This window comes from Microtus oregoni, unplaced genomic scaffold (assembly GCF_018167655.1).
Source record: "Microtus oregoni isolate MIOR12 unplaced genomic scaffold, Mior012 000104F_ref0000108, whole genome shotgun sequence".
NCBI classification, from domain to species: Eukaryota; Metazoa; Chordata; class Mammalia; order Rodentia; family Cricetidae; genus Microtus; species Microtus oregoni.
Genome location: NW_024544718.1, coordinates 3018971 through 3034269, shown reverse-complemented (window position 1 = coordinate 3034269; position 15299 = coordinate 3018971). Strand labels below are relative to the sequence as shown.

General features: G+C 38.5%; 1 protein-coding gene across 1 annotated transcript in view; it reads left to right on the top strand.

Moving 5' to 3' along the window:
• LOC121443313 (testis-expressed protein 11-like) overlaps positions 1–15299 on the top strand; it is a gene marked incomplete at its 5' end in the record, with an annotated part of 312932 nt that overhangs the window by 150964 nt on the left and 146669 nt on the right. The window contains 2 exon segments of the mRNA XM_041645021.1: positions 2935–3020; positions 12142–12279. Coding sequence (XP_041500955.1) covers positions 2935–3020; positions 12142–12279 — 224 coding nt within the window.

Sequence of the window (15299 nt, the reverse complement as noted above, 5' to 3'; positions counted from 1 at the left end):
TGATCCTCCCAATCCAAGAGCAAGGGAGGTCCTTCCATTTTCTGGTATACTCCTCAGTTTCTTTCTTCAATTCCTTAAAGTTCTTGTCAAATAGATCTTTCACTTCCTTGGTTAGAGTTACCCCAAGATATTTTATGCTATTTGTGGCTATTGTGAAAGGTGATGCTTCTCTGACTTCCCTCTCTGCTTCCATATCCTTTGTGTATAAGAGGGCACCTGATTTTTTGGAGTTGATCTTGTATTTTTCTAATGATACCCTTTCTCCAGATCTTCGTTAAGAATTCAATTACTTTTTGGATCCCTTTTGATAATCTTGGTTATCTGGTTTTCTGGCCCTTGGCATTTCTTTTAATTTGTTTATTTTACATCCTGGTTTTCCGTCTCTGTGAGCTCCTATGAGCCTAGGTTAGTTGATTCTGTGGGTTTTCTTGTGATGTCCTTGATCCCCTGGCTCCTACAATCCTTCCTCTCTTCAGCAGGATTCCCCAAACTCAGCCTACTTTGACTGGGTCTCTGTATCTGTTTCCATCAGTTGCTGGATGAAGCCTCTCTGATGACAGTTGGGCTAGGCACCAATCTATGAGTACAGCAGTCTATCGTTAGGCATCATCACACTTAACTTTTTTGTCAGTTATGTTTGGTTCTATCCTAGGTCTCTGGGCCATGGAGTCTCTGGGTCCTGGCACTCCAGGCAGCGTCAGCGGTGGGTTCACTCACATGGTATGGGTCTAAGGCTGGACCAGTTATTGGTTGGCCACTCCTATAATCTTTGTGCCACTTTGACCCCAGCACATCCCTTAAGCAGGGCAGACTGTAGGTTGAAGATTAGGTGACTGGATCGGGGTCCCAGTCCATCCACTAGAAGTCTCACCTCATCATGGGAGATGGCCAGTTCAGGCTACTTCTCCACTATTGCTAGTAATCTTAGCTGGGTCATCTCTGTAGATTCCTGGGAGTTTCCCTTGCAAAAGGTTTCTACCTGACCCCGAAATGCCCCCCCTTTCCAGTTCGCTGGCCCTTGGCATTTTAATGATATCTTATTACAAATAGATAAGATTCATAAGTTAACCTGACTGTATGGGAGGAAGAACTATAATTGTTCTTTTTCAGAGGTTAGTCTCTGGAAATAATATGTAGCTACAGAAATAAAAGAATTAGGAAATAATAATTATATATATGAATGAGAAAGAGAGAATCTCTCCCCTCACCCTGTGTTACAGAGGTTAGAGCCTGACCTCAGGTGTCATTCCTCTAGAGCCATCCACCTTATCTTTTAAGATAAGGTTTCACTGGGATCTGGGATTTTTAAAATTCAGCTAGACAGACTCAGTAGGACCTCGATTTGCTAATTCAATTAGATTCCTAAACTCCATGGATCCTTCTATCTCTGCCTCCTCAGTACTGGGGTTCCAAATGCATGCTACCACACCTGGCTCGTTATGTGGGTGTGGAGCTCCAAACTCGGGTCCTCATGCCTGCACGGCACAGCCAGCTGAACACTTCACTAACTGAGCTATTTCCTTAGCCCCAGACAAGTTATGTATTTCAGAAATAGCGCCTTGCTGTGTTTCTCATCCTGTGCTCCTGTGAATCTGCTCCCTCAGCCTCTCAACTAGCTGGGAGTCTAAGTGTTTTGCTTACTGCAATAAAGTGATAGTACCATAAAATGTAGTAGTTAGTTTCTTGGTGATGTTGACCTTCAATGGGCAAGGAAAGGTTAAATTTTACATAAGAGAACCAGAAAGTCAGACATTTATTTATATTTTATGTTTTTATATGTGTATGTACATGTATGTGGAGGGTGTGTGCACACCCTCATGTCCAGAGTGCAACCTGAGGTATTTTTCCTCAGGAACTGTCTACCTTATCTAATTAGCTCAGAGTGAACTGAGTAAACTAGACCGCCCTAGCAGTGAGCCACAGTGATCCACTTTTATCCTCCTCTCCAGCACAATACGAACATGTGCTGCCATGCTTGACTTTTTACATGAGTTCTGGGAATTAAACTCTGCTCCTTATTCTTACAGAGCAAGCAGTTTACTGATTGAGCTATTTCCCTAGCCCTAGACTGCATGTTTAAAGAAAGGAAATTGTTAGCTAACTAAAAAATGTTGATTTTACAGAATAATTCATTTTCAAAAAATTTCAGTTAGAGTTTACACATATAATCAAAGTATTATAATCTTTTAAGGAGACATATAAAGTAGCTGGTTACTCTTACATAAATGTTTTTAAGCCATGAAACAAGCTACATTTGCTGATTCCATTGGTGAGTCCATGAGTATTAGTGTTCTAATGAAGACATTTTCAGAAATTGATGGTTTGTGTCAAAAGGGCAATGAGAAAGGGGTATAGAATTCTATTGCAGTTTAAACTTAACCTTAATGTGCTAATGTATTTGAATCCTGTAAATGTCTAGGTCAGAAATAATCAGGCCCAAGTTACAATTTAAATGAATAAAGTTTATCTGTAAACGTGGTCTTAAAGTACTTTTTAAAAGCTTTAAGGTATAATTGGCCTTTCTTGTGAACTTGATCTGATCTTTTTCTGTATAATAGTATGAGCAGTTCTTATTAATGATTTCTGACATTGCTGTCTGCTCATTCACAATAACCTTATTAGGGCACCAGATGATAATCTAATTTGGAACATAAAAAATAAGTTAAAAAGAGACTAAGCTGGAAATCTATCGCAGACTTTGGAAGAATTACAGTGATTCTAGCAAACTCTGATTGTATCATATAATCAATTTTAGCGGTAAACCTAAAATTGAAGGTGAAAGCCTGTGTGATTGCTTTTATAGACATTACTTAAAGATTAAGTACAGTTATAAGATTAAGTGTCCTGTGAAAATAGTTAGCTTTCTTTGTTTAATGCAATGGATCTAGGTTCTTCTCAGAACTTGGTTTTTGTTTTGTTTTGTTTCATTTTCAGGTCACCAAACAAGAAGTCAACTGACAAGGGATTTAGTAAATTGGTTACACAACATTCTGTGGGAAAAAGCTGCCAGAAGTTTTAAGGTTTGGGAATACTCTTTCATTCATTGTATTTTTCTCCTCTGCAACAAATAAAACACAATGTTCAGTATAAAAATCAGAGAAGAGCAGATGAGTGATACAACACTTCTGTAGCATCTGTAAGACCCTAGATTCTATGCTTATTACTACATAAGCAAATAAACAGGCAAACAAAAATTTAATAATCTCTATTTTTAGACATGTCTATGTATTAAATATTCACAATGCAGAGTGTCAATGGGTATTGTGTGAACGTTTATTCAAAAATAGTAAGACATGATTCTTCTTCATTGTGAACTTTTGTAAAGGCATCACTGATAGGAAAGTAATTTGATGTGAAAGGCAAGAAAGTTGGGTGGTGGTGGTGATGGTTATTCCTTTAAAGTATTGGTGCATTTAAGAGTAGCTTTAAAAATTATAAAACAATCCTGGTTTCCTGTGTAAATACTTCAAACTACAGATAATTGGTTTTTAAAAGCAAAGTACAATTACTCTTCGTTACATCATTTAAGAAAATTTTGGATATTTGTGTACATGTACGGGAAATACTTTCTTTTAAAATTATAAGTTGTTTAGTACTTCTATTTTCAACCAAAATGTAGCAATAAGAACCATTTTGTGTCCCTGCTTAAACAAAAGTCCTCCCAAAAATATAAGTCAAAGTCCCTGGCTTGGTAGCACATACTCATGATCTCAGCTTCCAGGAGGTGGAGGCAGGTGGATATCTGGGGATTTGAGGTCAGTTTGGGCTAACATTGAGAGTTCTAGGCCAGACTGGACCACATATTGAGATCCTGTCTCAAAAAAAAACCCAAAAGAACAAAAAAAACCAAAGCAACAAATTCTCCCCCCCCCCGCCCAAAACACCCTGAAATACTTGAAAAAAGTCAGTTTAATGGCGTTGAATATCAGCCAGTGATCGCTGAAAGATAAAATGAGCAAATCAGCTATTTGGCTTACTGCCATGTATTTCCAGACAACAGCGGAGGAAGGGGAACTGACAAGCATTCTGATTTGAAGAGATGGAGTGGAAAGTCTGGGGAGGCCAAGAGCTAGACTTCATAGAACAGGGTATCAGAATGAGAGCATAATAGAGAGAGATCCTAGTTATCAGAAGTTCCTGCCCTAGTGATTTGGATAGTTTTAGTGACAACATACACATGGAATGAAACTATCTCAAGTCAGAGGAATAGCCATCTGAAAATATTAATGAACCTAGAAAAGAATTCTGAATTCTCAATGTACAGAATATATTTGTATGACAATGTTTTCATGTAACACAGCACAATGTACAATGAATGCATACAATATTTTTAAAAATACACCTGCTTTTAAGAATTGTTTCTTTAAATAAATAGTTTAATTGGGAAAAGATAAGGAATTGTGATACATACTACAATGTGGATGAATCTTGAGAATGAATATTCTAAGTGAAGTAAGCTAGTCAAGTAGATAGTTGTCAGTTCCACTTAAGTGAGAAGCACGGCGTAGTCACATTCACAGAGATGTAATGTACATGGTTGCTGTCAGGGATTTGGGATGATGTAAAAATGTGGAGAATGGGTAGAGAGTTTTGTTTTGTTTTTATGCTGACTGTATTATACCTTCAGTCCTCAGAATTTTACATTTTTAAAAAACGGGTAAGTTTTGGAGATTGGTTACATAATATGGTGAATACTAGTGACCTGCATAGTTATTATTAGTTAAGATAGGGTTTTTTGGGGGGAGTAGTGGTAAGAATTTTACTCAATGATACATAACAAAATCTTGTTTCTCTCTTTTCAAAAGTTATGATGATAAATTTCTTATTATTCATTTTATCATGATTAAAAGCAACTTTTAAAATGAAACCCAAATGAAGACTTTAAGATGTTCAAAAGTTCTGTAGCTCCCGTTGCTAGGAGTCTTAGCCAGGAGTCACCCACGTAGACTCCTGGGAGTTTCCATTGCACTAGGTTTCTAGCTCATCTCAGAGATGCCCCTGATTCCAGCTGTCTTTCCCAGTACTCTCTCCTTCCATCCTCCCCTCATCTGATCCCTCCTGTTCCCACGCCTAACCCCCATCTAGATTCCCCAGTCTACCTGCGATGTCTATTCTATTTCCCCTTCACAGTGAGATTCATGTGTTTCCCCTTGAACTTCCTTGTTACTTAGCCTCTCTGGATTGTAGCATGGTTATCCTTGACTTTACAGCTAATGTCCACTTATAAGTGAATGCATACCATGTTTGTCTTTCTCAGTTTGTGTTACCTCCATTTGCCAGCAAGTTTCATAATGTCATTGCTTTTAACAGCTAAGTAATACTCCATTGTGTAAATGTACCACATTTTCTTTATTGTTCTTTAGTTGAGGAGCACCTAGGTTGTTCCCAGGTTCCGGATATCACAAACAAAGCTGCTATGAACATAATTGAGCAAATGTCCCTGTGGTATAATTGAGCATCCTTTGGGTATATACCCAGGAGTAGTATTGCTGGGTCTGGTAGGTTGATTCCCAATTTTCTGAGAAGCTGTCATACTAACTTCTAAGTGCCTGTACCAGTTTGCACTCCCAACAGCAATGGAGGAGAGTTCCCTTACCCTATCCTTTTTAGCATGAGCTGCCCTATGTGATCTTAGTTATTCTGAAAGGAGTAAGGTGAAATTTCAAGATATTTTTGGCTTGCTTGTCCCTGTTGGCTAAGGGTGTTGAATAGTTCCTTAAGTGTCTTTCGACCATTTGAGAGTCTTCTGTTGAGAATTTTCTTTTTAGGTCTGTACCCCATTTTTACTTGGATTATTTGGTTTGTTGATGGCTAGTTTCTTGAGTTCTTTATATATTTTGGAACTCAACCCTTTGTCAGATGTGGAGTTGGTAAAGATCTTTTCCTATTCTGTAGGCTGCTGTTTTTGTCCTTTTGATGGTGCTGTTTGCCTTATAGAAGCTTTTCAGTTTAATGAGGTCCCATTTATTAATTGTTGCTCTCAGTGCCTGTGCTATTGGTATTCTGTTCAGGAAGTTGACCGGCCATCTCCTATAACCAGGCAAGACTCCCAGTGAAGGGTTTGGAACACCAACCCAGCCACATAACCTTTGATCTACAATTTGCCCTGCCTATGCTAGGGTAAAGTTGGCACAGAAATTATGGGAGAGGCCAACTAATGACCAATCCAGCTTAAGACCCATACTATGAGAGGAAGTCTACCCTTGATACTACCTGGAAGGCCAGGACCCAGAGGCTGGATGTCTTATAGACCTAGAATAGAACCAAACACGACTAGCAAAAAATGAAAAGATTCCTAATGATAGTCTATTTATTATACTCATAGATCATTGCCTAGCCCAGCTGCCATCAGTGAGGCTTCACCCAGCAACTAGTGGAAACAGATGCAGAGAGCCACAGCCAAGCATTAGGTAGACCTCGGGGGATTCTGTGGAAGAAGGGAAGGGCTGCAGGAGCCAGAGGGTCAAGAACATCACAAGAAAAATCACAGAATCAACTAACCTGGCTTATAGGAACACACAGACTGAACAACCAGGGAGCCTTTATGGGACTGGCCTAGGCCCTCCACATATATATGACAGTTGTATAGCTTAGCCTTCTTGTGGAACTCCTAACAGTGGGAGAAGGGCTCTTTCTGACTCTTTTACTGGCTTTTGGGACCCTTTCCTCCTACTGGGTTGCCTTGTCTAGGCTTCATAGGAAAGGCAGTGTCTAGAATCACAGCAACTTGCTATGCCTTGACTGGCTGACATACATGGGATATGTGCACTTTTCTGAAAAGAGGAGGAATGGATGAGGGGGAGGACTGGGAGGAGAGGAGGGAGGGGAAAATGTGATCGGACTGGGAAAAATTCATTAAATAAATAAATAGTGAAATAATCAGTTCCCGAAAAGTAAAAAAAAAAAAGGATATTCAAAAGCTACAATAACTTGAGCAGAGTGCCAGAGCCACATTATGAAGAAGTCCTTCAAGCAGAAGGAAACCGATCCCAGCAAGATATGTGGGTCTGTACAAAAGAATGAAGAGCATTTGAAGTGCTAATTACATGAATAAACATTAAGATATTTTCCTCTTATTAAAATCTCTTTAAGGCTGGGGCTATAGCTGAGTTGGTAAAGTGCTTGCCATATAAGCATGGGACCCTAAATTTGATTTCCAGCACCCATGCCAAAAAAAAGAAAGACACAGGCTGATAATCCCAGTGCTGGCGATAAAACAGGTTCCTAGGGCTCTCTGAGCAACCATATAGCCTAATCAGAGAGTTCCTGCCCTAATGAGAAATCCTGTCTCAAAAAACAAGGTAGATGGCTCCCAAGGAATAACATTGATCTACACTCATACACGCACATGTATGCATGTACATTCTTGCCCAGATGAACACTCATATGCACATAAATAATTTGTTGTTGTTTTTAGAGACAGGGCTTCTTTGTGTAGCCCTGGCAGTCTTGGAACTCACTCTGTAGACCAGGCTGGCCTCTACCTTCCAAGTGCTGGAATTAAAGGTGTGTGCTACCACTGCCCAGCCCAGAAATAAATTAAAAAAAAATGGTTGCTTAAACAAAAATAATAAGGTTTTTTTGTATGGGGTTTTTAACATATGGAAAAGTATCATGTATCACACTTGCATGATAATAACATATACAGGCTAAGAGGAGAAAAATAGAAATACATAATTGTGAAGTCCGTACAATAATAAGTTAAACATTATACAATATACTCTAACACAGTAAGACAAAGTTACAACTAATAAATCAATAAAGGAGAATAAAAAGCAAATCCCCACTGGTGGTGGCGGCACAGGGATGCATGTGGTACACATGCATGCTTGCAGGCAAAACACAATACACATAAAAATTTTAAAGCCTTTATTTTAAAGTTAGATGAAATAAATAGAAAGCAAATGGCAATAAGCTGGGCAAGGAATAGCATATGCCTTTTATTCTAGCAACCAGGACACTGAGGCAAGGAGATCACAACTTCTATACCAATCTAAACTATGTAGCAGTGACTTGCTAAAAGAGAAACATAATCAAATAGCAAGATGATAGATGTAAATGTAAGCAGATAAAAATGTCATATTAAATGAAATAACTATACCACTCCAGTGAAAATGTAGAGATTGTCAAGTTGGATTTGGTTTTTTTGTTTTGTTTTGTTTGAGACAGGATTTCTCTGTGTAACAGTCCTGGTTATTCTGGAATTCATTCTGTAGACCAGTCTGGCCTCAAATTCACTGAAATCCACTTGCCTCTGCCTCTCAAGTGCTGGGATTAAAGGTGTGCACCATCACTGCCCAGCTCAAGTATATATTCTTAAAGCTACAAGTAACCTACAAGCAAAAGAATGAGAAAACTATATAGAGAAATGATATTATTCTAAAACTCATCAGAATAAATTTCAATAATTATCATATAGTCACAGCATTTCTCTATAGACTATAATAATGTCAAAAGCATAGACACAGATCAACAGAAATAAAGAACCCCAAAATAATTCTACACAAATATGCTCAACTGTTTTGTTTTTTACCAAGTATATAAATAAATCTATGGGAGATAAATCTTTAAAACTAATGTTACTAGACCAATTGGACACTCATTGTCAAAATAATTGAAAATTAACACTAAAAGATAAGAACAGAAATTACACAAATGTTCTGGTACAGTAATCAATGAAAGAAGATGATTTATGAGTCATTAGGGAACCACAAATTAAAACCCTAAGGGGATACTACTTAGAATAATCAAAATAAAAAAAATTGGACTTACCAATTGTAGTAGGAATATTAAGGAATTGAAACCTTTATGGTGGCATTAAGAAACAATACAGTTTAGAAAGTAGTTTGGCTATTTCCTAAAATATTTCCCCTTTCATACAATTTGTTTTAAATTCCATGCATATATTCAAGAGAAAAGTAAATATCCATACAAAATTTATGCATAGAAGTTGCATATACAAAAACTTACACATAAAGTAAATTTGCCTTAGTTAGGGTTCCTATTGCTGTGGTAAAATGACCAAAAACAACTCAAGGAGAGAAGTATGTATTTCACCTTATACTTCCAGGTAACAGTTCATCACTGAGTAAGTCAGGGCAGAAACATGGAAGCAAGAACTGATACAGAGGCTATTGATGGGTGCTGCTTACTGGCTCACTCTTTTTGGCTGGCTCAGTTTTTCTTCTTAGAGCACCCAGGATCACCATCTAGGGCTGAGAGCACTCATGGTGAGCTGGGCTCTCCCCCATCAATCATCAATTAAAAAAATGCACCTTAGGTTTGCCTATAGCCCCATCTCTTGGGAGCATATTCCCAATCAAAATTCTCTCCTCCAGAATGACTCTAGCTGTGTCCAGTCATCAAATGAGCTAGCACAATTGATCCTTTTTGTCAACTTGACATAGAAACACATTACTATCAAACCATAGCCTTTCCTTTCTTGTTCATCGTCCAGGCCTTATATTAATAACATCACAATAAAACATTCCAACTTTTAAAAGTCCCACAGTCTTTACAAATTGAAACACTTTAAATGTTCAGTCCCTTTTAGATTTCCAAGACTCTTAAAATACCCAGCCTCTAAAATGTCTAAAATCTCTCTGAAACTGTAAAGTCTCTCAAGAATTCTAAAGTCTCTTTCAAATACTCAGTTTCTCTAAAGTTCCAAAGTCTCTGTAAAATAGCTAAGGTTTCTCTAAAACATCCAAGGTCTCATAACAGTGGCCCCTGCTAAATAAAAAAAAACAGTAAAATATTTTCTTACTCCAAGAAGGAAGAACAAGGGTACAGTCACAATTTGAGCAAAGCAAAACCAAGCTCCAACAGTGTAAATAATATAGTGACCAGTGTCTTGGGTTCAGTGTTCTGGACTCCAAAGAGCTTAGACAGTTGTATTTCTTTGCCTCTACCCTTTATATAGCACATGACATTTTTATTATGTTAATTCTACCTACCCAAGAGCATGGGAGATCATTCCACTTTCCGGTGTCTTCTATTTCTTTCTTCAAAGATTTAAAATTTTTACCATACACTTGTTTGGTTAGAGTTACTCTGAGACATTTTATGCTATTTGTAGCTATTGTGAAGGGTGATGTTTCTCTGATTTTTTTCTCAGACCATTTATCATCTGTGTAAAGGAGGGCTACTGATTTTTTTGAGTTCATCTTGTATCCTGCTACATTCGTGAAAGTGTTTATGAGTTGTAGAAGTTCCTTGGTAAAATTTTTGAGGTTGCTTATGTAAAGTATCATATCATCGGCAAATAGTGAGAGTTTGAGTTCTTCTTTTTCAATTTGTATCCCCTTGATCTCCTTCTGTTGTCTTATTGCTCTAGCTAGGACCTTAAGAACTATATTGAATAGATATGGAGAGAGTGGACTCAAGGCAGGAACTTGGAGGTAAGAACTGATGCAGAGGCTATGAAGGAGTGCTGCTTACTGGCTTACTACTCCTCATGCGTGCTCAGCCTTATACCACCCATGATCAAGGTTGGCACTACTCTCAGTGGAAGGGACCGACCCACATCAATGAAAATTAAGAAATGAATCACAGGCTTGCCCACAGTCCAATCTAGTAAAAGTATTTTCTCAATTAAGAGTCCCTCGTCCAAAATGACTGTAGCCTGTGTCAAGTTGACGTAAAAACGTACCAGGAAGATCCGTAACATTTGAAAAATGACCCAAATGTCCATCAATAAATGAATATATAAGCTATCTGTGGTATCTCCATATAATGAAATACTACTTATCAATAAAAGGAAATGAATTATTGATACATGCAGCAGCAGGGATAAATCTTGAAACTATTTGGTGAAATGGAAGAGGGCAGACTAAAAAGTCCACATTACCTGGCAAGCATGAGATCCCTGGATTCATGTTACGAAGTACACTGTGGTAGATTTTGTAGGTAAGTTAAAGTTGAAAAGAAAAAAAAGAAGGTAAAGGAAAAAATAGAAAACAAGAAATTAGATTCAAGACAAAGAAGCAGAATCATATAGAGACATACACAGGGCTTACAGTTCATCGCTGCAAACCAAATCATCACTTTTCTCTCTTTTAGGGCTTCTTTATTTCTGTACTGAGAAGGTGAAAAATTACTTCAGAATCATATCCTTTCTCCTTTTGATTCTGTTTTCCCCTTCGTTTCCCAATTTTTCTAACTCTTAAACTTTCACATTCAATAATGAAGACTAATCATATGTTCAGATAGTCAAAGGCAGTGTCTTACCTTACTACCATAGCTGGCACCTGCTCAGTATATGAGCTTGGGTGCCTCAGCTTAAAAATGGCATCTTATCCCTTTGAGGTTCTAATGACTCCAGTCATTAATTGAAAGACAGGAAGCCTCTTAACAGGGACTCATTTACCTTACATAGTGTTTATAAATAATTTGTTGTCTTGTGATTGAAATAATTAATCAGACTATTTTTATTAGATTGCTCCTAGTTGTTTCTTACAATTGAAGAATTGACAGTAACATTTTTTGTGCAGGAAAACAGTAGCATTAATTTTAATGGTTAAAACCCTGGAAATTCAGCAAATTATGAAGCTAAGAAAATACTACATTAATTTGACTATTTACTTTAAAATTAGTAATTGAAAACTAACAATCTAGATAATATCTACAAAATCAGATTAAATGGAAAGACTAAAATATGAAATTGCATATAAACTATGATAACCACAGTTTACATATATAAAAAGATAAAGTTAAAATGTTATATAGAAAACGAATACATATATATGTATTAGCATGGTCATTTATAGATGCTGTCTTTAAAGATTTTTATCATTGTCCTTTTGGTAGCTTTTAAAATGGCTTCAGTTTTTTACAGACTGTGTACTACTTTTTAGACTCTTCATGCTCTGAGTGTAATACATAACTTCTGTACTTCTGGTATGGGGAATGAACCCAGGTCCTTGTGCTAAGCATCTGTTATGTCACTGAAGCACAACTCCTCTGAACTCTGTAGAGTGTAGGAGACAGAATATGAGACTAACTTAGGACTCAATTAAGTAGGTATTACTTTGAATGTCTAAAGGATTAAACCTGTAGCAACTCATTTGGTCATAGAGGGTATTTGGGAAAATTTAGAGTGAATTTTAGAGACATGTGATTTTTTTGTTTTTTTAACTTTAGGTTCAAAATTACACGGATGCTTTACACTGGTACAGCTATTCTCTGAAGTTGTATGAATGTGATCAAGAGAAGCTGGATTTGGTCAAGCTGAAGAGGAACATGGCCTCCTGTTACTTACATTTGAAACAACTTGATAAGGTGCTTTAATTTACTTACTCTATTTTCTTTTTTTTAACTTTTTTTTTATTGAGAAAAGGAGAAAAAAAAACCAAGTTTCCACCTCCTCCCAGCCTCCCATTTCCCTCCCCCTCCTCTCACCCTTCTCCCCCTCCTCCCACCCTTCTCCTCTTCCTCCCACCCTTCTCTCCCTCCCCCCACTCCTCTCCCCCTCCCTCTCCAGTCCAAAGAGCAGTCAGGGTTCCCTGCCCTGTGGTAAGTCCAAGGTAGTCCCCCCTCCGTCCAGGTCTAGGAAGGTGAACATCCAAAGTGGCTAGGCTCCCACAAAGCCAGAACATGAAGTAGGATCAAAACCCTGTGCCATTGTCCTTGGCGTCTCATCAGCCCTCATTGTTCACCATGTTCAGAGAATCCGGTTTTATCCCATGCTTTTTCGGTCACAGTCCAGCTGGCCTTGGTGAGCTCCCAATAGATCAGCTCCACTGTCTCAGTGGGTGGGTGCACCCCTCGTGGTCCCTACTTTGCTCATATTCTCCCTCCTTCTGCTCCTCATTGGGACCTTGGGCGCTCAGTCCAGTGCTCCAGTGTGGGTCTCTGTCTCTATCTCCATCCATCACCAGATGAAGGTTCTATGATGATATGCAAGATATTCGTCAGTATTGCTATAGGATAGGGTCATTTCAGGTTCCCTATCCTCAGCTGCCCAAGGAACTAACTGGGGACCTCAGCTTGGGCACCTGGGAGCCACTCTAGGTTCAAGTCTCTTGCCAACCCTAAGGTGGCTTTCTTAACGAAGAATTGTGCTTCCGTGCTCCCCTATCCAACCTTCCTTTATCACAATCCTCCTTTTTCCCCAAGTTCCCCCCATCCTCCACTTCTCCTTTTTCTCTCCCATCTCCCCTTACCCCATCCCACCCCATCCCCAAGATCCCAATTTTCTCCCCAGCAATTTTGTCTACTTCCCATAGCCAAGAGGACAACTATATGTTTTTCCTTTGGTTCACCTTCTTACTTAGCTTCTTTGGGATCACCAATTGTAGACTCTGTGACCCTTATTTATGGCTAGAAACCAATTATAAGTGAGTACATCCCATATTCATCTTTTTGGGTCTGGGTTACCTCACTCAGGATAGTGTTTTCTGTATCCATCCATTTGCATGCAAAATTCGAGAAGTCATTGTTTTTTACCACAGCATAGTACTCTATGTGTAGATATTCCACACTTTCTTCATCCATTCTTCCATTGAAGGGCATCTAGGTTGTTTCCAGGTTCTGGCTATTACAAATAATACTGCTGTGAACATAGTTGAACAAATGCTCTTGTCATATGATAGGGCATCTCTTGGGTATATTCCCAGGAGTGGTATTGCTGGGTCCAGGGGTAGGTTGATCCCGAATTTCCTGAGAAACCGAAACACAGATTTCCAAAGTGGTTGCACAAGATTGCATTCCCACCAGCAATGGATGAGGGTACCCCTTCCTCCCCAGCCTCTCCAGCAAAGGCTATCATTGGAGTTTTTTATTTTAGCCATTCTGACAGGTGTAAGATGATATCTCAAAGTTGTTTTGATTTGCATTTCCCTGATCGCTAAGGAGGTTGGGCATGACCTTAAGTGTCTTTTGGCCATTTGAACTTCCTCTGCTGAGAATTCTCTGTTCAGTTCAGTGCCCCATTTTTTAATTGGGTTAATTAGCCTTTTAAAGTCTAGTTTCCTGAGTTCTCTATATATTTTGGAGATAAGACCTTTGTCAGTTGCGGGGTTGGTGAAGATCTTCTCCCAGTCAGTAGGTTGCCTTTTTGTCTTGGTGACAGTGTCCTTTGCTTTACAGAAGCTTCTCAGTTTTAGTAGGTCCCATTTATTCAATGTTGCCCTTAATGTCTGTGCTGTTGGTGTTACACATAGGAAGCGATCTCCTGTGCCCATCTGTTGTAGGGTATTTCCCACTTTCTCTTCTATCAGGTTCAATGTGTTCTGACTGATAGTGAGGTCCTTAATCCATTTGGACTTGAGTTTTGTGCACGGTGATAGATATGGGTCTATTTTCATTCTTCTACAGGTTGACATCCAGTTATGCCAGCACCATTTGTTGAAGATGCTTTCTTTCTTCCATTGTATACTTTTAGCTCCTTTATCGAAAATGAGGTGTTCATAGGTTTGTGGGATAAAATCCGGGTCTTCTATACGATTCCATTGGTCTACTTCTCTGTTTTTATGCCAGTACCACACTGTTTTCATTACTGTAGCTCTGTAATAGAGTTTGAAGTCAGGGATGGTAATGCCTCCAGAAGATCCTTTATTGTATAGGATTGTTTTGGCTATCCTGAGTTTTTTGTTTTTCCATATAAAGTTGATTATTGTCCTCTCAAGATCTGTGAAGAATTTTGATGGGATCTTGATGGGGATTGTATTGAATCTATAAATTGCTTTTGGTAGAATTGCCATTTTTACTATGTTGATCCTCCCAATCCAAGAGCAAGGGAGGTCCATCCATTTTTTGGTATCCTCTTCAATTTCTTTCTTCAATGCCTTAAAGTTCTTGTCAAATAGATCTTTCACTTCCTTGGTTAGAGTTACCCCAAGATATTTTATGCTGTTTGTGGCTATCGTGAATGGTGACGCTTCTCTGATTTCCCTCTCTGCTTCCATATCCTTTGTGTATAAGAGGGCGACTGATTTTTTGGAGTTGATCTTGTATCCTGCCACATTACTAAAACTGTTTATCAGCTGTAAAAGTTCTTTGGTGGAGTTTTGGGGGTCGCTTATGTATACTATCATATCATCTGCAAATAACGAAAGTTTAACTTCTTCCTTTCCAATTCGAATCCCCTTGATCCCCTTATGTTGTCTTATTGCTATTGCTAAAACTTCAAGCACTATATTGAAGAGGTATGGCGAGAGTGGACAGCCTTGTCGTGTTCCTGAGTTTAGTGGGATGCCTTTGAGTTTCTCTCCATTTAATTTGATGTTAGCTGTCGGCTTGCTGTATATAGCTTTTATTATATTAAGGTATGACCCTTGTATCCCTAATCTCTCCAATAC